Source organism: Pongo abelii, chromosome 20 (genome assembly GCF_028885655.2).
Source record: "Pongo abelii isolate AG06213 chromosome 20, NHGRI_mPonAbe1-v2.0_pri, whole genome shotgun sequence".
Taxonomy (NCBI): Eukaryota; Metazoa; Chordata; class Mammalia; order Primates; family Hominidae; genus Pongo; species Pongo abelii.
Window position 1 is genome coordinate 38,683,608 of NC_072005.2, and position 25,862 is coordinate 38,709,469.

General features: G+C 52.3%; 2 protein-coding genes across 3 annotated transcripts in view; one reads left to right on the plus strand and one right to left on the minus strand.

The window, feature by feature from the left end:
- Nucleotides 1-2,894: 2,894 nt before the first annotated feature.
- CEBPG (CCAAT enhancer binding protein gamma) lies at nucleotides 2,895-11,833 on the plus strand. Of its 2 annotated transcripts, none has more exon segments than NM_001134175.1 (2): nucleotides 2,895-3,043; nucleotides 8,271-11,802. In NM_001134175.1, a coding segment is annotated over 1 exon segment (453 nt). In that variant the 5' UTR covers nucleotides 2,895-3,043; nucleotides 8,271-8,366; the 3' UTR covers nucleotides 8,820-11,802.
- A 4,276-nt stretch (nucleotides 11,834-16,109) lies between these two features.
- The window catches only part of PEPD (peptidase D), a 137,814-nt gene continuing 128,061 nt past the window's right edge, over nucleotides 16,110-25,862 (minus strand). The window contains 3 exon segments of the mRNA NM_001133693.2: nucleotides 16,110-16,636; nucleotides 17,046-17,237; nucleotides 20,454-20,638. Of these exon segments, the coding sequence (NP_001127165.1) occupies nucleotides 16,499-16,636; nucleotides 17,046-17,237; nucleotides 20,454-20,638 (515 nt within the window). The 3' untranslated portion in view covers nucleotides 16,110-16,498.

Below are 25,862 nucleotides of genomic sequence, written 5' to 3' on the forward strand. Positions count from 1 at the left end.
GCGTCTTGTACTGCTTTCTTGTATATCTATGAAAATGGTAATTGAAAAATTGTGGACCAGGGGAGGTAGATCATGCCTGTAATCCTAGCACTTTGAAAGGCCGAGGTGGATGCATCACTTGACCCCAGGTGTTCGACACCAGCCTGGGCAACAGGGTGAAACCCCATTGCTACAAAAAATACAAAAATTAGTCAAGCATGGTGGCGCATGCCTTGTAGTCCCAGTTGCTTGGGAGGCTGAGGTGGGAGGATCACCTGAGCCCAGGAGGTTGAGGCTGCAGTGAGCCATGCTCGCCCCCTGCACTCCAGCCTAGGTGACAGAAAGAAAAATTGTGTTAATTACCAAATGCCTGTCTGCCTGGCTGTAAGTGTAAGTTCCATGTGGGCAGAGACTGTGTGTTTGTCTTGCTCATTGCTGAATCTCCAACACTTAGCCTACGGCTTAGTACATAGTTGGCACCAAACGCATACTTGTAAACTGAGTAGAAGAAAAAACTACCAGCTACCAGCTGAAAAGGAAATAAATACCCGAGTGTCCTGGGCACTGACTAGACTTGCTGGGTGTGTAAGAAGGCCTGCCCAGACACAGATACAAAGAATGCTGGAACAGCTTGGCAGAGTGGTTTGCAAACCAGAGGATAACTGAATATACCTATACAGGTTCTTTTTTTCCCCCTTACACATTTTTCTTTTCTTTCCTTTTTTATTTTTATTTTTTATTTTTTTTGAGATGAAGTCTTGCTGTCACCCAGGCTGGAGTGCAGTGGCGCGATCTCAGCTCACTGCCAACCTCTGCCTCCTGAGTTCAAGCAATTCTACCTCAGGCTCCCGAGTGGCTGGGATTACAGGCACCCGCCACCATGCCCGGCTAATTTTTATATTTTTAGTAGAGACGGGGTTTCACCATGTTGGCCAGGGTGGTCTCAAACTCCTGACCTCAGGTGATCCGCCCGCCTCAGCCTCCCAAAGTGCTGGGATTACAGGCGTGAGTCACTGCGTCTGGCCCCCTTACACATTTTTTAAGTGATTAGGAAATAGGGTAAAATTTTATGATTTTGTGAGCAATAAATCACAATCCTATTTTAATAGTACTAAAGTCTTGATCAAAGCAAGTTCAGGCAGGACTTGGTTACTCACATCCATAATCCCAGCAATCTGGGAGGCCGAGACAGAAAGATCACTTGACCAGGAGTTTGAGACCAGAGTGGACAATATGGCGAGACCTTGTCTCTACAAAACATTTTTTAAAAATTAGCTAGGTGTGGTGGTGCATGCCTGTAATCCCACCTACTTGGGAGGCTGAGGTGGGAGGATGGCTTGAGCCCAGGAGGTCGAGGCTGCAGTAAGCTGTGATCAAGCTGTGGCGGTGCCATTGCACTCCAGCTGGGGCAACACAGCAAGACCGTCTCCAAAAAAAAAAAAAAAAAAAAAAAAAGAAAGAAAAGAAATTTCAGCTGAGAATACTGAGAGCCAAAGTGAAGAAACACACTTGTTTCGATGACACTTATTCTCCTAAGTGTGCATCTGTGAGCATTATTACCTTGTTTTTTTTGGAGACAGGGTCTCATTCTGCGGCTCAGGCTGGAGTGCAGTGGCTCAGTCTCAGCTCACTGCAACCTCCGCCTCTCAGGCTCAAGCCATCCTCCCATCTCAGACTCCAGAGTAGCTGGGACCACAGGCACAGCGCTACCACACCCGGCTAATCTTTTGTATTTTTGGTAGAGATGGGGTTTTTCCATGTTGCCCAGGCTGGTCTCTAATTCCTGACCTGAAGTGATCAGCCTGCCTCGGCCTCGCAAAGCGCTGGGATTACAGACCTGAGCCACCGCGCCCAGCCCATTGTTCACTTTGGTGACCCCTTTTAATTTTTATTTATTGCTTTATCATCTTACTGATTCCTCGAAACAATCTTACGGGGCGAGCCGGTTCCATGGGCGCTGAAGAAATATTTCCTCTTTCAAAGCCTCGATTTTTTGAACGATACGCATTGCTAAAGAGGAAGCAATTAAACCTATCAGGCGAGTTCTGCCCTCCGCCCAGCGAGCTGCTGCTTCCTGGTGTTAAAACGCTTTCGGGTCCTCCTGGCGAGTTTTAAGTCACACTGGATCGCTGCTTATTTTCAGAGATCACCTCGCACCCATCCACCTGGAAGGCACCCAAAGAGAATCATTTTAAGAAATTCACTTCATCTCACCCTAACAACAAAGCACAGCCTGCAGCTTTCACCCATGTGACATCAATGCTAATCCTATGTGTGAAACATCTGGGTTCATTCGATTTTTTAAAAATTAGTAACTGAGATGGGGTCTCGCTATGTTGTCCAGGCTGGTCTCCAACGCCTGGGCTCAAGCCATTCTCCCGCTTCGGCCTCCCTCGGCGCTGAGATTACAGGCGGGAGCCACCGCGTCAGCCTCCACTCGTTTTTCGGCGACAAAGCCCGCCCCGCCTGCGGGGCGTTCCGTTCGCAGAATCTCTGTGAGGGACGCCGCGGGGGCTCCCAGGGGACGCGGCGAAACCAAAACAGACACCGGTGGTTCACAAAACCACCTCAGGAAATGCTTCCAAAGGCACGTCTGGCCTCCACAAGGTGACGGCTCTTCAGCCTCCGACTCGAACCTGAGCCGTCCACAGCACTAGGCCGCCGCCAGCCCGGGCGAGCTGCCGAGTGACCGCGGACGCCGCAGCAAGCAGCTCCGTGCTCCCGCCACACCCGCCCAGCCAGCCGCGCGGAACCCACTCCCCCGCCGTGGGCCCGCCTCCCGCCGGCCCACGATTGGTCGGCTGGGCTGCCCGTCGCGAGAGAAGGCGGTGCCTCCGGCAGGCCGGCGCTCCCATTGGTCGGGATGGCGGCGGCGGCGCGCGCGGCCCCGGCGAGTAGGGGAAGCCGGTGGCCGCGGCTGCGGAACGGGCGGAGGCTGCCGGTTTCGTAACCGTCGCTCCTCCTGGCTGACTCGCGGGCTGTGAGGCCTGGGTCGGCTTGGGCCGCACCGCGCGGGGCCGCTCGGAGTGGAGGCCGCCTGGGGGCAGGCGGGCTGGAGGAGCAGGTAAGGAGGCCGCGGCGGGCGCCCTGAGAACGGGGAGGAGGAGGCCGCGGCGGCCCCGGCCGCTCGACTGGGTGCAGGGCCGGCTCGGGGAAACCCAGCCCCGGCCCCAGACGGCCGGCTGGCCCGGGAAGGCCCCGCGAGGCTGGAGGCGCGGGCGGCGGCGCCGCGCGGCGTCTGATGCAACCTGCCGGCAACACCCGGCGGGGACGCTGAGCTCATTCCTGGCCGCGGCCCAGCGCCGCGGCGCCGCCCGTCGACCCCCGCGCTGCCCGGGGCGCCCCTCGCGGCGGGCCGGGAGCGCGCGAACGGCCGGGGAATGCCCCCTGCGGAGCCCGGCCCCCTCTCGGTGAAACGGGCGCTGTGACCGGCCAGGCTCGCATTGGCCCCTGGGGATGAAGGGTGTTCCCAGAATAGCAGAAGGTGGACCGAGTCGAGCTTTAGAATTCTGATCTTCTAGAAGGGCTCAGCTTGCGGTGATTGAAAATCTGTTCAGAAGTTCAAAGACTGATCAATAAAATAGGGAAAGCAACTGGTTTTTAAATGCATGACTTTGCAGAGATAATATTTTGCTTCTTTGTGGAGCTGTTCGAATGTCCTGCACTTTACTGTTGAACGTAGTTTAGAAGAACACGCAACACCTACGGGTCGAATAGAGAAGAAATGAAGCACTTCGCGGGCATAGTTGGAGGGAGCGGAGCAGGGCAGACAGAGGTGTCCAGATGCGAAGGATGGAAATGCATGTGTGGCGGGGAGGAGAGTGTTTTCCAGGGCAGCTGGTGTGTTGCTTCTCTTCCGCAGGTTTACGTGTTTGGTTTTCCTCTTGTTTGAAGCTTATACTGTAATCTGGCATCCTGAAATGTATGAGATTTAGAAAGGTCTCAATGTTGATGGGTGACACCAAAATTGGTAGTTGTGTCAGAATTAACTGCTTACATGAATAGGTTGTCACTTAAGGCAGACTTCTCCCAAAGAAATGTGACTCCCAGAGAAAATTTTAAAAGAAAATCCTATAAGGGCTTGCTTTACGAAGACATTCTACACCTAGAAGCTCTTGATATTTAAGATGTGGTCATTTGTTAGCCCTTGAGTAGTATTTGGGATAAGCTGTTCACTAAGGTCGATTCTGCTTCTGGAAAAAGTTGCTGTAAACAAGGCTAAATAATTACAGGGTACAAGGGAGCTGAAGCATATTTCAGCTTCTTGATTCCTGCTTCTGGTGGGCACACTTGGCTGGTTCAGTTATTTTTAATACCTGCTTTTAAAAAAAGTAGATGGAAACAAAACTTCATTGAGAATATCCTTTAAATTCTCAAGATCACATCATGTCTGTCTGCAAGGCTGTCTGATCTTGGAGAGATGGTTTCATCCCTGGGAAATTAAACACTATGTGCTGAGCCCCTGGTAAAGACAAATAGGATCTCGTGGGGCTGAATTTGGTCTTGTGGTCTAAGATTGCCTCACTTGGTCACAGTAATGGTAAATACAGGTAGCCACGATTCCAGGTGTATTGTGCGTTCTTGGGAGTGTTGGTTCCATGGGTTGTTATATTGATAGGTACACTGGCCTCCTGCGTTTGTGGCTTTCTAGCTCTATCAGAAAAAAAAAGACAAAAATGAGCATGAGCTCCTAATGGATGTTCATTTACAAATAGTCTATTTGTTTTGTGTGTTGTAAATCACTTCAAAAGGATTGGGTTAGAAAGATGATGTTGATGTTCTTCTCATGCCCCAGTGATCCACTTCTGTACTCCCAGAAAGGGGACGTCCCGTTCCTCATGGACCGTGCACTAGATGCTTGTGAACATCTGCAGGGAGACACGATGCGGCTGGAGTTGACAGACCTAGGGAACAAATCTTCCCAGATGCCCAAAGAAAAGAGAAAGCACAGACCATTTAGGATACAGATAGTGGTTTAGTACTGTCAAGATGTGGTGTGAGGGAGGAGAGAGGGTCAGGACCTTGGATTTGATCCTGTAGACTGGATGAATTTTCACCAGGAGAGTGACTCACTCAGGTGTGAGTGTTCAGTTGCTCTGGAGACAGAGGTTGGAGGAAGCAGGCTAGACCAGAGACCAGTGTCCCTGAGAGATGATATCGGCCTAAGGTGATTTCGATGGGATTGGGATGGAGAGGAAGGGTAGATGGGAAGTTTTTTTTGTTTGTTTTAGGTGGAATTGTCAAATCCCAGAGACTAAACAGAGTTAGGACCAAGGAGAAACATCTGTGACTGTTTTGAAATGTTGACCTTCATTGAGGAAATTGAGTGAAAAATTTATTTTGGTGGGCAAGGGGAGGAATATTGGGTTCTAGGTCTGTGGAGAAAAGGGACAAAAGGGTTAGGAAAATTCTTGATAGGTTTATTTTCCCTGGTGAAACTTGAGAAAAATTTGATTTTGTTTTACTCATTCTAACATTCTGCCCTTTCAGTGTGACTGACATGAATGAACATTACTTGAATTGAGTTTGAATTAAAACAAAGCCTGTTACCCACTTAGTCCACCATTCTAAATATTCATTGGGAATCAACAGCAGAGGCCCTCAGACTTCAGTGTATTCAAAGTTACTTGGAGGTCTCCTTATGAAAAGATTACTCAGCTCTGTTCTTTGAACTCCTGATTCTAAGTCTGGGGCAACCTGAGAAGTTACATTTCTAAAGAGTTCCTGGATGATGACGATGCTGGTCCAGGGACCACACTTTGAGAACCACTGCTCTTCAGCTTTCCTGCTGTTTCCTCCTTGAGTGATTCACATGGAAGGAAGCCAGGCACCGCCCTGCTTCCTGTAGCCTGAACTTTGGAATAGTGTTTGTCCACAGAGGAGCCAGACTTGAATTTAGGACTGAGTGTCCAGCTTTGAAATAAACACTTTTTGCCTGTTGTAGGTGTTCAGTAAATGTGTGTGGAGGAACAAAGCATATATGAGAGTGGCCTTTTCAGTGTAAAATCACTTAGCTGTTTGATCCTCTTTCATTTGGTTAATTTTCTCTTCACTTTAAGAGCTATTTATATGGTTAAAGAACTTATTAAACAAAACATTCTTGGAGTTATTTTGATTATCTCCAAGTTTCTCTTTCTTACATTTTCACCAGTTTGTAGGTTCAGTGAATACTCTTTTCAGGCCAAAGGGCTTACCCTTAAAACTTCACCTACCATACACGTTCAGCCTAGTACCTTGCAAGATGAGTCAGGCAGAGGTAAAAGAGCCCTTGCCTGTTCCTGTATCTTTGGATACGGAAACAGGCGTGAACGTTGCTGAACTTGGACCCTGTAGTGAGTTAAGAGCTGTTAGTGACTGAAGATCATGGTGTGTTGTCTGTAGGAAAGTGTCTTGCTATTCCACATCCCTCATTTGCATGTGGGGAACAGACACCCACGGAAGAAAAGAGATTTGCCCAAACTAAAATAGGGGGAGCCACAGCCAAGACAAGAACTGGCCTGGTCACTGGTCTCTACCGCTTTGGATCATTGCTATCTCTGAGCATGGCCAAGTTGACTGTAGAGAGCTTTAAAGGCTAAAAATATAATATATTAAAAAAAAGTAGAGAAATAAGGTGAACATGATTATGATTGTTAAGACAGTCTCAGGAGAGGTGTTAAACAAGTTCTTAAAAATTGAGTAAAGCACTTCTCACTTGACACCAAATAGATATTAATAATGTTAGGTGGCACTAAGTGTGGCTCAGATTAATACTAAACAGCCACTTTTCTACTGGAAGAAAAATGAGGCAACCTAATAATGACCAAGGGAAATTGTGAACTGTCCATTACTGAAGATAGGCTTGGAGTGGATCGCCCTCATGGTTTGGAGGGATGCTTTTTGTCTTGCCTTAGTGTTGGAGTGAGAACAGATGACCTGCTAGCTCAGGGCCAGCTGTGTGGCTTTGAAAACAATGGAAAGTAATGACACAAGGGCTTTTCAAAGCAAAGATGTTTTTTAAAAAGAGACCAATAAACAGTGTACAGAATTGCCTGGCTAAAGGCTTGGGTGTCGCTACTGGTGTTTGCTAACTGAGCTTTCCCTCACTGTGGGATCACTGCATAAATCTGACTCCAGATTTTTTCCACTGATGTAATTTTAGCAGTTTTGTGAAAAGAGAACAGGATAGTTTTATGTTCCTAACACTGCTTTCTAAATTTCTAAGAGTGCCCTGACTCCTTGGTGGACACCGTTCACTGAACTTAGTTTGTCTTGAAGTGGCCTCATGATGATAGGATAGTCACACTTTTACACTTCTTGGGGCAACTGTAGGGACTTAATTGGATTCAGAGTAATCCACATGTGACTGCTTTTCGAAACCATGCCTTCATTTCTGCAGGCAGCAGCACAGGGATGCTTCAGAGCTGGTGTGTCCTCTGAGCTCACATGAGCTCATTTGGTAGCACGAAGTGGCCACAGGCGCGGCAGCTGCTCAGCTCCTTTGTCCAGCCTGGGTCCCAGGACCTGCACTTCCTTGGATGCATCATGAGGGCTTCTGTTTCTTTCCTTGTGGTTTCAGGTTGAGTGTGTTTCGAGTTTTACTAACTATGTCAAGAAGAAAAAACACACTTTTTACAAGCCTGGTGGGATGGGGAGCAAATTGAGTGTCAGAGCTCCTAAATTCAAGAAACCGACTCAGTAAATTTGGTTAAACTGTGGAATTATCATTTGAGGTCCTTAAAAAAATAAAGCAAAAAACTACCTTTTCAAAATATCCGACGAAGAGAGCTCTGGGAGAGAACTCAAGTCCTCGGTGACTCCCTCTCTGCATATTAGAACATGGAACCCGCAGAGGTGATAGCCCGAGAGCGCTGGAGACAGGGCGCGCCACCCCAGCCTTCTGTTTTGACTTGAACCAACAATGGAAACTTTTCTCCCCTTTCATTGCAGGTGTCTCTCCTACCACAGTCAGCTGCAGCTCCTCCCTGGCAGATTGTCAAGTGCTGTTAGTTTACATGAGCCACCTAATTAGTGGCAGTCTTTGGTTTTCCTCCCATTTTTGATAACAGTCGCAGAGGGGCAGTGCCCTCAGGGATCCAGGTGGGCTGAGTTTCGCCTGATGGTGCTTCTGTACTTACTTACCTTTCTAAATGAAATCATTTAGACTTCAGAAACATTGGAACAGTTGGCAGTTGCTGTAGACTTTTCTCAGCAGAATCAATTAATGTTGACTTGATGTTAGGTACGTACAAGTTTGATCTCATTTGATCCTGTCATTTCAAACATTTTAATGCAATTTATTTTTTAACTAGGTACATGTGAAGATTTCTTGGCAGCTTAGCGTGGAAACCATTGATTACCCTGCTCTCATTTCTACCTGTTCTGTGTTGGCAAGGGAGAGTGCCCAAATGAGCAAGATATCGCAGCAAAACAGCACTCCAGGGGTGAACGGAATTAGTGTTATCCATACCCAGGCACATGCCAGCGGCTTACAGCAGGTTCCTCAGCTGGTGCCTGCTGGCCCTGGGGGAGGAGGCAAAGCCGTGGCTCCCAGCAAGCAGAGCAAAAAGAGCTCGCCCATGGATCGAAACAGTGACGAGTATCGGCAACGCCGAGAGAGGAACAACATGGCTGTGAAAAAGAGCCGGTTGAAAAGCAAGCAGAAAGCACAAGACACGCTGCAGAGAGTTAATCAGCTCAAAGAAGAGAATGAACGGTTGGAAGCAAAAATCAAATTGCTGACCAAGGAATTAAGTGTACTCAAAGATTTGTTTCTTGAGCATGCGCACAACCTTGCAGACAACGTACAGTCCATTAGCACTGAAAATACGACAGCAGATGGCGACAATGCAGGACAGTAGACCTCACCCTCTCCAGACTTTAGAGCTTGTGGCTTGAATGTTAAAGGTGCGACCACCGACACCACTCATGTCAATGGCTGAAAGTTGTCCTTTTCCATGACTCAAAGACCCACTGGAGGCTATTTTCTAGGATCAGCACTGAAGAGTTGATGAGCTAAAAATGTTAGCCTTGTAATTCGAATATCTGGTTTTAAATGATAGATATTTTTGTGGGGATCAAAATCTCCCATATGTTAAGGTATATGGTAAAAAAAGAAATATCTGGGATCCCGATGTTCTTAATAAATCCTGACTTCCCAAGAAATGCTTCTTTTTTAAGTTGACAAAAGGAATGGGGAACTGGCAGGCCATGCAGAAGGTTCTTGGTTTTAATGGATAGGCTGAATTGGATTAAAAGTTGAATGCCACCTATGGTAATCTATTTGTGATTTTCTTCTAAATTATGTATTATAAATTCATAGAGCTATAGAAAGCAATAAGTGTGTAATTTGGAGTGATTTTATATATGGCATAAACTTTGTTTTAACATAATTAGTACTGTTTTCCCCCAAAAGTACAAGTTTTTGAATAGTGATGTCAGGTTAAGTAAAGAAACCTCATCACATCTTATAGGTATTGTGTGGCCAATTGACTTAAAAAATACAAATAACATTTAGGAAGCAAATAGATTAAACACAAAAATAAAACTAAAGCATAGGAATTATGTTTTTGGGATACCTTTGGGCTTAGATTGGCATTGTTTTATTCTAAAAACCCAACTCAGTGGTGTAGGGAAACTTGTGTACCAAAATTTTAGTTTCTGCAGATGCTAGTAAGTGTTTTTTTGGATACAATTTTGACAACCAAGTTAGTAAACAAAATGTCTTAACAGTTTGATGACACAAGCTATTGATTAGGGTTTGGAATATTAATTCAGAAGGTAGTTTCTCTTGTGTTCAAAATAGCTGCCATGGGGCCATTATTTTTAAAGTCCAAATTTTCTTCTGAAGGCTCATTTTGGTATTTGATCTTAACCAAGTGATTATTAGAGAAATGTATCAACTCCATGCCATCTCCCAAAATAATTGTCTAAGAAAACTTGAAAGTGTAAGGTTTTAACCTTTAATTTATTTCTCTTAAATACATCTTTTGATATTGTTGTTGTGACATTTCTTTTTCTGGTTAGTGGGCTTTCCAGACTTTGTACCACTGCTTCTGTTTATTCATTTAGATGCTTTTGTGTCCCATAAATTATTTTAGAAAATGCTGATAAAACTCAGGATATTGACATTTTTGTTGAGACTAAAAAATGGCAGTTGCTAAAGTAGGGACTCTAGAGTCTGGCTTACGTCAGTGTTGGTAGTTTAGATTGTCTTTGTCAACGTTTTCTTCTCTTTTCTTTTGCTTTCTTTTCTCTTTTTTTCTTAGCACAGTTCTAGCTCAAATTTATGTATTTTTTGTGTGCCTGGGCTGGAGATGAGAGACTGAGTCATAACTGATTTCAAAGTTTGTGTTACCAGGTATCTTATTTGAACATGGTCATTTTTGGCCACGTTGCTGTTTCATACTAGGACTTGGGATGATGTAGCCAGAATGAAACTCAAGTTGCACCCTCCGGTTGGTGGAAGAGTGCTGACTGTGCCGTTTCTGGGCAGGAGAAGACATCATGGTGCCCAGCAACTCAGCAAAGCCATTCTTAGAGTCGTGAGGCCCTTCTGAATGTAAAACCGGAGCCCAGGAGAAGCTGTCCCAGGAGGGCTGTTAACTCCCTATAGAGCCAGGAGACAGGATGGGGGTTTCTAGGGTCCAACACCAGCTTATCTTGGAGTATGGATCTACCCATGAAGGATGAGAGATGTTTTGAATAACTAGCCAGGACACACCCACAGGATCCTACTGGCTCCTTAGCAGCTGATTGGTGTTACATAATTAACTTAATTGGCGATGCATTAGGTCACTTGAATGTATAAGCAAGCACCTATGGTAGGCGCTACAGACATTTAAATCTCTTGGGAATTCTATGCCGCCCCCCCCCCCCCCCCCCATGGAATTTATGGTTACCAGTTATATGAATTGACTTAAGTATCTTGAAAAAGAAACTTTAGAGAAATCATCAGGGGTGTGTACTCAGTATTTCAAATCAGAACACAAGATTAGAACTTTTGGAAAAATGGGTTCAAGCTTTCCTATTACCTATGGAAATGCAAAGTTTAGCAGAAGCAAGCAATTAGGCAGAGAACAAAAATGTTAAGCATGGTGTTGTCTATCTTACTGAAGTGGTTGGAAATGAAAGCTTTTAATTTGATAGATTTATCAGTATAAAATTAGGGAAACCATGTGTGGGGAATGAATCAATTTAGAGCTTTGGGAATTGTAAGGTGACTTTTGTAACTTTTGTTCTGTGTGTGACCTGTGAACCATTAGGATGTGATCTGCCCTTGTGGGCAGGTCCAGCAGTTTAGGAGTTAGGCTTTAGCATAAATTTCTAGCTGCATCTGAGTCTCCTGGGGTGGGTGCTCTTTGGCTGGTTTTGGCTGCGGATGGTGAGATCAGAGCAGCTCTTCCTGCTGCTGGCCCCTGCAATCAGTTGTTGGGATGCCAGTGCAGATACTAAGTAGTAAGATTTTAATCAAACATGACCAGGTCTGAAGCGCAGGTCATGAGTGTGAAATTCTCAAATTTACATAAAAAGTAGAAGTATAGACAGTTTAACATTTGGTATTAAAGGAGAGGAAATTGTAGCAGCTTTTCACGTTTCCTAATCCCCATTAGAGGGCTTGAGACCTTGTACCGGAACAACCCATTTCGCACTCAGTGCTTTTTCATGCCTTAGAAATAGGAGAATTGTTTTGTTTGACAAAAGCTGGGAAGGAAAAAGTCCATTCTGCAGCTGTTAGATCTGCCTCTCAGGAAAAAGTACTAACTTGTTCTTTTTGTTCCTGGCTTTCATCAGTTTGTGAGATTTCTCTATTTTTTTAAATATAATTTTATTTCTTTCAACAAATATAAAATAAAAAACAACTTTGGAACAATGACTTGTCTTTCATCGTGGCTTTCTTTATATTAGATACCAAAAAGCAGTCCAGATGTTAAACAGCTGGGAAGCCCAGGCAGGTGCCTTGCTGTCTTTCCTGTTCCCACACTGGACGGCCGGGGGTAGGGGTGGGGAAAGGGGAGACAGGCAGAGGTATTTGTGTCCAAGTCTAGATCTCCCCGTTTGCCCTTAGTGGATAGGAAAATAGTTTTCTCTGAACATGGGATACATCTTTAGTTATATTTTTAGTCACTTGGTCTAAACTAAAAATTATACCAGAATAGGGAAAGGAATAACTGAATAAATGGGTTCCCACTTAATCACCTAGTGTCTCAGAGCATGGTTTCCATTTAGAGAGGGAAGAAATTCTTACGTTTCGAGGTAGATAGTCAAGAATTTAAAGTAAGGCCTTTCCCCATCTGGAGTTTTGTAGTACATGTGGACACTGTCCTCATTTACGTTATGCCATAGAGTGTCTGTAGAGATGAATTTGCTGATTTCATAAACGTTGTTGAGTCCAGGAAGCTGATGTGAACTGAGTATTTCAAGGGAATGCCATTTAAATGCTTTTCTTCTATGATGCCTCAATTATTTTCATGTCTTGGGAAATAAATCTCTGCTTGCTGCATCTTAATGAAAAGTGGAAGTCAGGAATTATTTCTATGGGAAGTGTGGCCCGTTTCACTTTTTTGAATTAGTTGTAATTTAGAATCCAATAACGTGTCTTGGGGAATTTCACCGAGTGATGACGTCTTTGTGAGGGGGCCAGGTCTTTTTCTGACAAAAGCACTTTTAGACCAGCTCATCCACTGCCTGTGCCTAGCCAGAGAGTTCATAAGCGTTTTACAGTTTTACATACACTCAGAGAACACCATTGCCTAGGTATTCTTTTACTGCAATATCCCACTCCTCACAGAACTCTAGGCCTGAAAGCTGTATAGAGGCATCTAGAGAAGTGGGGATTATAGAATTGGACTTGGAATAGAATTGTCAATGAAACAGTCACGCGTTACACTTTTTGCAGCCCAAACGCCACCTCTTGTCCCTCCCTTTAAAGCAGCTGTTAAAACCAGATGCACTTCCGCATCGCCACCTTTCACTTCCACCTTCTAAATGGAGCTCCTGTACCTGTCTGCTACACCCACGCTGACCCCCCATGCAGAGCCATCCTCTTCTCTTGCCTGGACTTGGTGACTGGCTCCTCGGTGGTGTTCCTGGATGGCAGCATCACTGCCTGCTCTCCAGAACCATCTGTTGCTCCCCATTGCACCCAGGGTGAGACCCAGTTTCCTTGTGTCGTGGTGTTTCCCCTCAACTCAATTTCCCTCCATCCTCCTGTGTCACTGTACTTCGGCTCTAGGGCTTTTCCAAGCTCTTTTCTGCCCTTCCTGGGACAGCTCCTGCTGTCTGGAATGAAGCATCTCCTCTGGCTTTTCACTAACAAGTTCCCTCCTCTGTCTTATCCCCCTGCCTGTCTATGCTAAGCCTATCCTGTTGCTTGCTTCACGGCACTTTGCAGTGTTTGAGACAATATATTTGTTCATGCTGGTTTGAGGTGAAGGCCTCGCAGAAGACTAGAGGCTCTGGAAGGAGGGGTCATGTTTGTATCCTGCACTGGCAGAGTAGATGCTCAATTATGTATTGAATGAATACCTAGACGCTGAGTTTCGGAAGGGTTGTAGCACTATACAGCTTTCTGGAGGGGTCTCTAATAGATTTCTGAAGCTACATGAATTTCTGCAGAGGTTAGAAGAGACAGAGTTAGGTACAAACATGAGGGTAGAGGAGGTAGCTACTGCTGGCCCTCTAGACCTGTGCTTCCAAAGAATGCCCTTTGAGACAGGTGGAGACTCATGCCTGTAATCCTAGCACTTTGGGAGGCCAAGGCAGGAGGATTGCTTGAGGCCGGGAGTTCCAAGACCAACTTGGCCAACATAGCAAATCCCTGTCTCTATTTATTTAATTTTTTTTTTTTTTTAAAGAGCACCCTTTGACCTACTGGCTCAGGAAAAACATGTGACCTCTCTGTTCCTAGTGACCCTCTGAAAAGTGTTTAGATAGAAATAAGAGATTTCTCCTTGCTCCTTTTTGTTCAGTTCTTGATAATCAGAGACGTTTATGTGGAATGGGCAGCTTTGGTATGGAATGTCTGAAAGGAAGGAGAAAGATGTGTGATGCACTCAGCTGTGTTTCTCAATTAACAGAACTAAACTGTCCATTTTGAGCTTCATCCCGACTTGGAGTGGTTTTATCCTGAAAGTGGTGGAAATTAAAGCTCTGTACACCAGACTGTGTCTGTCACGGGGGAACAGGGGTGGAGAAGTGCTTGGTGAACTCTTCAACTTTCCTTACACTCAGAAGATACTTTTTTTTTTTTTTTTTTTTTTTTTTTTTTTTTTTTTTAAGAGACAGGGTCTTGCTTTGTTGCCCAGGCTGGAGTGCAGTGGTGCGATCATAGCTCACTGCAGCCTTGAACTGGGCTCAAGCGATTCTCCCACCTTAGCCTCCAGGGTAGGTGGGACTATAGGCATGTGCTACCACACCCAGCTAATTTTTTATTTTTACTTTTTTTAAGAGATGGGGTCTCCCTATGTTGGCCCAGGCTGGTCTTGAACTCCCAGCCTCAGACGATCCTTCAGCCTTGGCGTCCCAAGGCATGAGCCACTGCACCTGGCCAAAAAGACATAATTGCTACTGCTCAATGTCACAGATGGATAGCTTAGGGAATGTATCTGTACCAGCAGAAAACCTTAAAGAATGGATGTTATAAATCTAAGAAGCAGATAAGATAAATGGTGATTTGGAACTGAGATTGGCTTTTATTTTAATGTGACCACTTTATAAGCACTTCTGTGTTATTACCATAGGAAGAAATCAATTTGTATTAAACTCTTTGGTGATTTTTTTTTTTTTTTTTTTTAAAGGCAAGTCTTGCTTTGTTGCCCAGGGTGGAGTGCAGTGGCGTGATCTCGGCTCACCGCAACCTCCGCCTCCTGGATTCAAGAGGTTCTCCTGCCTCAGCCTCCGGAGTAGCTGGGATTACAGGCGTGTGCCACTACGCCCAGCTAATTTTTGTATTTTTAATAGATATGAGGTTTTGCCATGTTGGCCAGGCAGGTCTCAAACTCCTGATCTCAAGTGATCAAAGTGCTGGGATTACAGGCGTGAGCCACTGTGCTGGCCTTTGGTGACTTCTGAAAATGTCTCTCTTAAGCTACAGTTTTCCACCCCCTCATCCTCAAGGTTTCATCTGTGGCATCCTTCTCATTTGTCGTCCTTACCTTGGCTTGGGAGCTCTGTGAGAAGGCAAACTGGAATGGTGTACAGAATTCTAGAAACCAGCTCCAGGGGTGGGCTGTTGTGTGGGACCCTGGGAGAACTGGACAAGCAGAGGCAAGGACAGATACTTCACCAGGCACGGCTGGGCCCTGGCTGGCTTCCTGCCTGGTGGAGTTTGGTCAAGGAGTACACTTACGGAGGACAAACGGTCTCTGCAAATTCGCTGTGGCGCTGCCTTCGTTGGCAGCGTCTCCCACAGATGCTGGCTTTGGCTAGCGTGTCCCACATGAAAAAGAAATCAAGGACAAGAGATCCCTGCAAGTCTCAGGTTTTAAATATCTGCAGCTCAAGCGCTACAGAATTCCACCACCTTCAGAAATCTAGTTTGGAGGCAGTGACCATATCAAAAAGACTTGTGTTAAATCAGTCCGCCCTTTAACTTGCGCAAAGGCATGGCGCGGGGTGACTTGGCCAGTCTGACCTGAGTGCCTAGGATCTTCCTGCAGCGTTGCTTGCCCCACCTCAAACCTCGGGCTGCGCTGGTACTGACAAGCTAAAACCACCTTGCCTGGGAGTACTTGTCACACTTGTCTGTCAGGAGCATCTGGCGGGCGCTTGTGAAATACACAATTCCTGGGCCATTGCCCCTAGAGATTGAGTCAGATGGTCTGAGGGGGGTCCCAGGAATCTCTTACCAAATGCCCCAGTGGTTCTGATGCCTGTTAGGCTTGGGAAACCTTGCAGCAAGTGACAGGGTGACACCAGAGCCCCGAGTCCCAGGGGCTCAAAGCAGGCTCCTCGGGGAGGACTCTGCCCTTGTCCCGCCAGGCCAGTCTGAGGCAGAAGCAGCCGTTAGAGGGCCTGTGCTGCCAGCACCATTTTCCTGGAACTGACTTTTGATACTGACACCAGGTGAGCCATCTTTTCAGGGTGCACAGGGTCCCAAAGGCTCATCTGCAAAGGAATAAAGAATAAAGGGGAAGCCGTGCACAAAGGACCATTTTAGGAACTCTTTTATTGCAAATGCCATTCTGCATATTGATTTTTGACAGAAAGTATCAGAAATGCTTCTTTCCTGGGAAAAGGACTATAAATGACAGCAAGACACATTTTAGTTGCTACTAAAGAACAGCATTATTTTCAATCATTTTAAGTCGCTCATTTAATAAGCAAGGTATAAAACAGATTAAAGGTGGGAGCCTGCAAAAGGGTAATTAAAAAAGTTTCCTCCCCAGGAAACAGCGCTGTTTGGTCTGATCAAATGCCGACGCTGGGATCTGATTCTGGGTGCCGTCTCTCGCTACTGGAGTGCTGACCAGCAGGCTGCCCATCGTGAAAAGAGGTTGCAAGGCCGGGCCCCCAGGTGTGCTGGGATTTCTGGCTGGCTCTACTTGGGGCCAGAGAAGGGGGTAAAGGCCTTGTCACAGCCTGCCATGCACGCTTCAATCTCTTCCACAGTGCGGGGCACGCAGGTCAGCAGCTCCATGCCGCTGTCAGTCACCACGACGTCCTCCTCGATGCGGACCTGGGTCAAGCCGACAGACACACATTATCATAGAGCAGCCTCATGTGCCAGGCTAGAGGGCCGGGCCCATTCCAGGCCCACCCCACCACGGGGTGGGAGCAGCTGACACTCCCTGGGAGACAGGGGTGGCCTCTGGGCTCCTTCATGGAGCCATCTGCTCACGTCACCTGCTCACCCTGTCTTTGCCAGGTGGATGGGAGCCCCTAGGGCAGGCAGGGGTTTTGCAGGATCTCTGTCTCTTCCTACTGAGGGGTGAGGCTCCATCCTGTGACAGACCACACGAAGGGGCAGGCTGAGCCCACCTCAAGGGAAGACATCACTAGGGCCCCTGTCTTGGGACTAAGGAGTCTGCAGCTGCAGTGGAGGTGGCAGATGTTCTGGGAGCAAGAATGGGGCCCATGGCACTCACCCCGCCAAAACCGCGAAAGCGCTGCAGGACCTCGCGGTTAAAGAAGCAGGCGCGGGCCGGGTCCGCCAGGGCCTCGTCCAGGAGGTGGTCGATGAAGTAGATGCCCGGCTCCACGGTGAGCACCATGCCTGGCTGCAGGTGCCGTGCAGTGCGCAGGCTCCGCAGGCCGGGCTCGTCGATGCGCTCCACGCCCTGTGGGGAACAGAGGTGAGGGGCCCTATGAGCAGCTCCAGGGCTCGCCGTGGCCTCATCAGGAGAGATGGGCACGTGAGGGCCGGTGCCAGTCTCGTGGGCTCTCTTGACCATTGGGGTCCTCAGCCTAGACTCGCCCCTGCTGTGCTGGGCCATGGGGACCCTGATAAGACCTTCCACCCTGCACATACCCCTGGATCTTGAGTGTCCCTGGTCACACTACTCTAGGGCTTGCTTGAGAAGCCCTGTGGCTGCCCATGTGCACACACCCGGGGCGAGCTGCCCAGACAGGCCTGTGGGGCTGGCTGAGGGTTGGGCTGCCCTTAGCCAGGCCCCGCTCCTGGCCAGAGGAGTGGCAGATGCCAAACCACTGAAGCCAGAAAAGCTCTTAAGGCGGCTATGAAGCCCCTTGGGGCCACAGCTTTCCTTCCAGGCAGCCCAAGTGGAAACTGGCCCCAGAAGTCGTGGTCCCAGCTCCCCCTAGGCCGAGGCCCAGGTTTTCCGTGTGACTGTCCAGGGAGAAGGACAGGTGCCGTCATCAGGGTGGTCCGCCAGCCTTAGTGCACCAGTGCAAATGTGCCGTGTGCCCGTGGCTTGGCGGGTGTGGCTCCCAGAGGAGAGCTCGGGGCCTTATGGCACGGCCCTGGGGAATAGCCCCCAGCCTTGGAGGACGCCTGAGGGACAGTGGTAGAGCTGCTCCCTGCAGGGGCCCCTGTCTGCCCCCCACACTGCCCCAGTGCACACCCAGCCTGGCCTTGTCCACTCACAGGCACAGCTGAGGGGCCTCAGCTTGGCTGAGGGCAGCGGGTGCTCTGGGAATTACAGGAGAGCTCCTGCTTGCCTCAGGTCCCCGGGTCACCATCCATCCGGCGGCCAGGGCCTCTGAGCCAGTGGGCACGAGTACGCTTTCTGGTCAGGGGATGAGCCTGCCCTGCCCGGCTGCACTCCCTCCCCAGGAAGCCCAGCTGCTGGAGTGGGAGCTGTCATTTCTGACTGTTTGGGGGCCAAGAACAGACTCCAATTAGCAGTTCACGTAAGGTAACCAGAAACAGGCTGGCTTGGCCTCCACACTGGGCACGGCCAGAGAGGCTGTGACTGATTCCACGGGAGGCAGGGACAGCCACGCTGACCTGGAGAGAGCAGGCCGGGTGGGAGGTGATGAGGAGACACCACAGCCTGGCTGGTGTGGCCCCGGCCCCACAACACGTGCCTCTGGGCTGCTGACCGGGAGCTGAGGCCGGAGGGCAGGGATGCCCCGTGGCTGAGGAACCGTATGGAGTGACAGTCCCTCTGCGTAGGTGAGAGGTGCATGTGGACTGAGCTGGGGCCTGTCTCCTGCCCAGAAGCTGCTGGGGGTCCCGGGGTCTCTGCTCCAGGACCTTCCCGTCCCTGTCATCCGAAGCCTGTGCTGGGCACCCCCACCCCACCACCGCCCATCCCTCTCCTTCATGCTACTCCTGAAGTGTCCGTCCCTGTCTCCACCCCACAGCAGTCGAAGCCAGGGGCCTGGGGGAAGCAAGGGCCTGCCAACGTCAGGTTTCCTTCCTCCCAGTCACCACTCCATCCCCATGGGCCCACCCCTGGCCGCTCCATGGTACACGGTTGGGGGGCAGATTTGTTTTCCCCAGAGAAACGAACTTCCCTCCCCTCTGAAATCTTGAGGTCCACCACTGAAACAGGGTGGGGGAGATTGGAAGGGATCCCCAGCGGGCACAGGGGCAAGGCCTGCCTCAGCCCAGTGGTGCAGTTGCCCCTTCAGGGTGTTGGCTCTAGGGGCCTGCCCAGGGGACCTGCTGAGAACAGGGCGCAGGCGCCCTAAGAGAAGGGGAAGGGCTGGGCCGGGTGGAGCGCAGAGCCATGTGCGGACGGCACGAGCCCCTGTGGCCCAGGAGTCGCAGCCTTCAGGGGTGGGGAGGGGTCCTGCCCTCACTGCGCCCATGCTCGCCTCTGCCTGGGCACAGGGCTTGACAAGGCCTCAACTTTTACTGGGCTCCAAGCAGCGGAGCCCCAGATGTGTCTGCAGGCCTGAAATACAACAAATGACTTTTATAGGAAAAGCCATATTTTTTCCACAATGTTTATCTGTCAGAAGAATAGACTCTGAGCACAAAGAGGTGCTTACTGGAAAAGATGAAAACAGTTTGCTGCCAATTTTTGCTGGTGGAAAAAAAGCGCTTTGGCGACTAATGAATAACGAACCTCAGCTAACAATGTCTGGAAGGCCCAGCTCTTGGCTCCCTGCACACAATAGGATGAATAGACATTAGGAAATTAAAACTGATTTTGTTTCTCCAAATTTAACTGTTTACACTTGAGGAAAAAAATAATTGAATAATAATGCTTCTCTTAAGCAATTCCCCCCACTGCCCCCACCCTGCTAAAAAATCATTCTTAGTGCTTTCAAAACACCGTGCAGCCAAGAGGCTGGGCCTGGTCTTGGCTTAACTGGCTGGGGGGCCCCAGGGCGTGCACCATTGCACAATCAGCCCCCTGCATTGGGCAGCACGCCAAGGGCAGGGACGGGAGTGCCCCACCCGCCCAGCCGAGAGGCCATAGCCACCTGCCCTGTTGGGCCTCCCCAAGCCTCACGTACCCTCTGGGTGGTCCTCTGAGGGCTGGGGAGCCTTGTCTGGAGATGGCCCCCAGCCTCCCTTATCTGCCAAGGGTCCCCAGAATGCCTGGGGATGAGGAGGCTGCAGGGTCACAGGTGTGCGGCCCAGGGGCCTGGGAGGAGAGCGCGAACCAGCGGCAGAGCAGGGCTGCTCCAGGCTTGTGAGGGGCCAAGGGCGAGTCGCCAGTGGGTGGGGCCTCATCAACTCCCCAAGCCCCAGGTCTGAATGAAGCCAGAGGCGGCAGGACGTGAGGGGTGCCATGCAGCTCCATCACGAAGACCTGTCCTTGGCACCACTGTCCTGTGGGGCCCCATGCACCGTATCCTGACTGTGTGCCACCTTCTGGACAGATGACACCCGGGCCCAGCATGCAGACAGCACCGCCTCTATATCCAGTTCCGTGGAATGCTCACAGATGCACCCCTGCCTTGGCCAGGGCCCCGATTCTCCCCCTCATGCCCTCCGTGTACCACGGGGAGCCAGGGGGCCCATCCCTGCCATCCCAATACACTCCTGCTGCCTCCTAGAGTCCCACCCTGCCCTGACTGTCAGGCTCAGTGGCAGCTGATGGGCAGGCCACTCCGCCTGCCTCGTCCACACTGACCTCTGGGTAGCCTCCCACGTCGTGCACGTCAATGCCCAGGAAGTGGCCGAGCCCGTGAGGCATAAACACGGCCCCCAGGTGAGCCTGGACCATGGCGTCCACGCTGCCGCTCAGGATGCCCATGTGGGCCAGCTCCTCCAGGTGGATGCGGTCAGCCAGGCGGTGCATGTCAGGCCACCAGACACCTGTGGGCCAGAGGGAGCTGCTGTGAGCCACAGAGCCCAGCAGCCAACACCGCAGGGCCAGGGGCTGGGAGACGTGAAGCCCTCACACTGGCTGTGGTGGGAGGGCCTGAGGCGGGGGGTGAGGGGCAAGGGTACTACATCGGGGGCCTAGGGGGACAAGGACTAGGGTGGCCCCCGTGCTGGGCTTTCCCAGCAAAAGCTCTGGCCCTCGGGACCCTTCTTGTCCCTCCATTCTGCCCCTAGGGGCACGTTCCTGTCACCTGTGGCCAAGGGCCCAGCCTGGGTCTACTCTGTAGCCCATGGCGTGTCCACCCTGAACAGCCTGTGCTTCTGGGCCCAGGGAAACCCAGCCAAATCCCTGGGCACCAGGAGAAACGTACACGTCTTCCCAGTAGCAGACACCGGGAGACTCCGTGGGCCCTGGCCCTGAGGCTCAGGCCCAAACCCTGGCTCAGAGCTCCGATGGGGTTTTGCTGCTGTGGCGCAGCGGGGAAGCCCGAGGCTGAAAAGAGGGGTCCCTGCACATCCCAGAATGGGGACGAAACCCCTGGAGCTGCTGCAGGGAGCAAAGATTTCTGGGGAGAAGGTGCGGCTGGCACAGCCCCACGAGCTGGCTGGCAGGGGTCTGGGGCCCCGCCTGCCAACAGCAGCGGCACCGTCTCCAGGGGAGCCCAGATGTCCAGGTCCCGGCTTCAAATCCAACTCATCTCTGCCGCATGTTTGTGGGGCAAAGGCCACCAAAGACAGAACTTCCTAAGCACAGAGCTTTGGGGGCCACACAGGCTCTGTGGGGCTCTGGAGCATGGCCCCTAGGAAGGAAGCCCTTAGCTCCCCACGTAGAGCCTCAGCAGCCCAAGGATGCGCCCGTCCCTTCCCCGGGCTCTGTGGAATCCCAGCATCAGCCTCTCCTCATGGCAGCTTCCACTGCTGGACTTGGCCTGAGCACCAGACAAGGACCCAAGGCCGGTGAGGCCTCCTGCCCTGGCCCCATGGGGGCTGGGTTTGGGCAGGCCACGTGCTAGCAGAGGCCAGGGCCCCAGGACACTCTGGCCAGGCGTGTGGCGGGGGGCCCTTATCAATGTGCAGCTCACTGGCTGGAGAGGGTGCCCGACAAGTCCCTGCGGCACCTCCTGGAGAGGTCCAGCCCCACCAAGCGGAGTGACCTTGGCTCCTGAGGGCCTCCCTGCCAGGCTCTGCCTTGGTGCAGAGCCAGAGCCTGCTCTGCATGGTCCCGATCGCTGCTGTGGGAGGGGCCCGGGAGACCCTGAGCTGGCGAGGGCTGGGCCGTGAGACGCAGGGTTCTGAACCTCTGTGGCTGGCAGAGGGCAGACGATGGGCTCAGCCGGCAAACAAGGATGAGAGTCCACATTGGGACACAGGCCATCACCCCCGACACACTGGGCACAAGTCCTTCATGTTGGGACCCCTTTAGTGCCAGAGTTGGCCATTCCGGTGCTGGGGTCTCGGGCGGGCTGGGGGCACACGGCTTTGGGCAGGTAGTAGGGCTGTTGCCTGCCATTCAACACCCACGGCCGCAGCCTAAGGGTGGCAGGGGTGGAGATGCCCAGACCTGCCCCCACCCCCCACACAGAGCAGGGATCCTCCTTAGATCCCAGCTCCCCATCAGCCCAGCCTCCTAGGGGCTGAGGTGGGGGCGGCCGTCCTGGGGTCTGGGGTCTGGCATAGGGGAGAGCCCGGGCAGACCTGGGGCAACTCTGGCTGCAACTGCCCTGTGTCTGGGGCAGCCCTGGGCACACACACACCCCTGGCTGGCCCAGCCCGCACCCCTGGCTTTTCTGAGGGGCACGGCATCCCAGAAAAGGAGACCTGGATAACGAGCCCACTTGGCTGCTCCCCCGCCTCCGTGAGCCTTGGCTGCTGCCACTCAAACAGCCACAGTGCAGGCCCCGGGAGGCTGCTCTCAGAGCCTCTGTGTCACCCGGGGGCTGGAGACAGCACCCCAGACAGTGGCACTGGCCACCATTCCTGCATCGCGCATGACCAGCCAGCCCCGGTTCCACACTTGACGTTGACTTGTTCCTGGGGGTGTGCGCCAAGCCTGCCCAACCTCTGCTGCTGCTCTTCTCTGAGACTCCAGCCCAGACAATCCCGGCCCACCTCGCCCATCCTCCCTGCCACCGCATCCTCCAGAGGCCAGACCACCCTAAGGCACACAGGCCTTTTTACCTCAGGCCCTTTGCTGTGGCCTGTGCCAGGCCTTGACCTGTGATGCCTCATCCAAGGGGTCTCTGCATAAAAGCTGTCCCCTCTCAGGGGAGACCTTCCTGCCTTGCTTTCTCAGTCCTGGTGATTTCTCCTTGCACCGGCCATCCAGCCTGCGGCCGTCCCCTGGACGGATCTGCTCGTTTGCTTCTCATGTCTCACTCCGAGGGTGGGGGTCTCCCAAGGACACCGCTGGGCCTGGCATAAAGTGAGTGCCCCTCAGGTCCCCCAACAGCCTGCAAAGTTGGCACGTGGGGCTGGGAGGCCTCCTGTCGTGGCTCGTGCCCCAAGCCCAGCTCAACTGCTTCCTCTTGGACGCACCCTTCTCTGGTCACCAAAGGGGAGCCCCAGGAAGTACAGCCGGCTTTCCAACCAGGCTAACTTCAGCAGTGGGCTGCGTTCTTGGCCCAGCCTCTGCAGAGGGCGGGAATCAGGTATAAATCATGCTCTGCGGTGGCCCTTCCCGGGGGCAGGCCCGGCGCCGCCCGGACGTGCCGGCCCGGGGGTCCCCTCGGCGCCGCTGGTCTTCCTCGCCTGTGCACCCTCGGGGAAGGCCTTGCACACAGCTCTCTTGGCCGGGAGCAGGGAGTTTCTGCCTGTGTGTGGTTAGGGTTGTGACAGTGATTCAACCTCCAGCAACTTGGCCCCAGCGCCTGGCCCGGATGGTGGTTACGACACCCACCGCCTGGGCGGGGGCCCCTGGAGTGTGTGAGGGTCACTGTCCTTGCACTAGGCTGGCGGGGTGGGCACCAACTTGAGGGCTCCCTTGCTGGCCTGGGCCCACTCTCAGGCTCCTCCCCCCCGGCAGCCTGGAGACACCATGAAGCTCTCTCTCTAGTCCAGGCTGGAAGGCACCCCCGGCCCCTAGCCAGCCTATACCCAGATGCCACACTGGGAATCACACAGCAGAAGCTGGGCACCAGTTGCCGTGTGTGCCCCAACCCCCAGCAAGCACCAAACCTCATTCTGGCTTTCCCAAAGCACCCCTGCACCTGCCCCACCCCTCTCGGAGTCTGCCTGGCTCCCTCCTCTGCTGCACACCCCTTGGATGCCTGGGCCATCTCTTTAGAACGAACGGGGCAAACAGGGCCATTCCCGGCCCCGGACAAAGCCCAGGTTCTCAGCTTGGCCTGGTCTCCAGCCTCTCCCTCACCCACTCCTGGGTGGGGTGGCTGGACCAAGGCCACGGGTCCCAAGAACTGGCCCTCCCCACCTGCTGTTTCCTTAGCTGGGGCCACCTCCTCCAAGCCCGTTTTCCCAGATGTGCTCCCATTCCTCCTGTGGGCCTCTGTGCTGAGGCTCCTCCTCCAGGAAGCCCTCTCTGCCCCTTCCTGTGCTTTGAGAGTTCACGGCACACACAACACAGCTGGGCCTGGTTATGACCTCTGGGCCTTGCAAGGATGGTGCCCGTATTCTGCTCTGTGCCTGGCATGCAGCAGGTGCTTGGTAAACGCCTGGAACGAGAGGAGCCCCAGCCTCTCATGGCTCTCCTGCAGCCAGTGTTGTGCCCCATCGCCCGCTCCTCTGTGTACTCAGACCCTAGAACGGGCAGGGTGGCCTCTAGGTTAGTGTCCCATCATGCGCCTCATGAAATGGCAGGGCTCAGAGGAACAAGCCCTGCTGCTCCTGCCACCCAGGCCCCAGGTGTGGCCAGAGTAGCCCCTGGGTGGTCTTCTGGGTCCACTTGGTCTCCTCAGGCAGCACCCGCTCCTGCTGGGTCTAGGGCCCAGGCCAGCTCCTTGGAGCCTCAAAGCATCCATCACAGCCCCGAGGCCTCCTACCCGGAGTGTGACAGCCCCAGGGGGCTCCCAGGCCTGACCGAGCTACAAAGGCAGCGTCCTCAGAGCTGCCTCCAAAGAGCGCACTTCATCTGTGGAACATGGCCCTCGGGATGGATGGGAGTGAGCCAGGCTCTAGGGGTGCAGGACAGCAGGCTCCGGCCGGGGTCCCAGGGCAGGCCCTGAGGGCTGGCTGAGCTGGCATGGGGCTGAGGACTTCCAGCTCACCCCACCCTGCACGGGACGTGGGTAGAAGAACCCCGTCTGCTGCTAGAAATTCTGGGGACCCACTCACCCTGTGTGAGAGCAGGGTGCTGTGTTGGCCCAGGCTGCTCCTCGAGTCTCCTCCTCCACACCCTGGCAGAGTGCCCCGAGGAGTAAGAAGAGGCCAAGGAACTGACTCACCATTGTGGCCGGCAGGAGGGGTGGACATGGTGCCCACATTAAAGACAGTCCTCCCCGTCCTGGCACCTGCCACAGAGGTGGCTGGGGTGGCACGTGGCCGCCATGCCTGTCTGCCTGAGCCCTGCACTCCACGCCGTCTCGGAGGATGAAGACTGACCGGAAGTCTAGCTGCTGGGCCCCTGCCCCTGGCGCTGGCTGGGAGGGGAGCAAAGCTGGCAGAGGTGCCCCCTGACCACGGGGCCACAGGAGACACATGCCAGGTGGGCCAGGGTGGGTGCTACTGGGTCCCTCTCCCGGCCACCTGGTCATCCCGCACCTCAGTGCCCCTCTCTCGCCCCGTCAGGACTGTTTTGGAGGTGGGGACACTTCCTGCCACTTCTTTCCCCTCCTCTGACCTCACATTGGCAGCACCCCCGTCACTCACAAGTGGCCAGGACCCTGAGGGCAGGGACAGAGCCAGGAGTGGGGGACGAAACACAAAAGAGCTCACGAATCGGGGGCCACCGCTGCTGTTCCAGGTTGATAGGAGCTGGGCCCCCAGTGACAGGGGCACAGGAGGCTCCTGGGTGAGCACAGGAAAGAGGAAAGGCGGGGAGGCCACGAAGGGCGGGTGGGTGAGGAGGAGAGGGAGCTGGGTGGGGGCTGGGAGGCGAGGCTGCAGGAGGCTCTGGGGCTTGCAGGCGGGGGGCATGGGGCCCTCGGTGCTGGGGTCCTCTGGAGCTCCAGGGTGGCTGCAGGGACTGAGCCCACGGGACGGGGACAGCTGTGCTGCTTCTAGGGACAGCCTTCCTGCTGTGGCTGTGCCAGTGCAGACCCTG

Coding starts and splice junctions, on each gene's coding strand:
- CEBPG (XM_054538492.2), top strand. CDS start 3,763: ATGCGAAGGATGGAAATGCATGTGTGGCGGGGAGGAGAGTGTTTTCCA. Junction 3,820..8,270: donor AGTGTTTTCCAGGGCAGCTG/GTGTGTTGCTTC, acceptor TTTTTTAACTAG/GTACATGTGAAGATTTCTTG.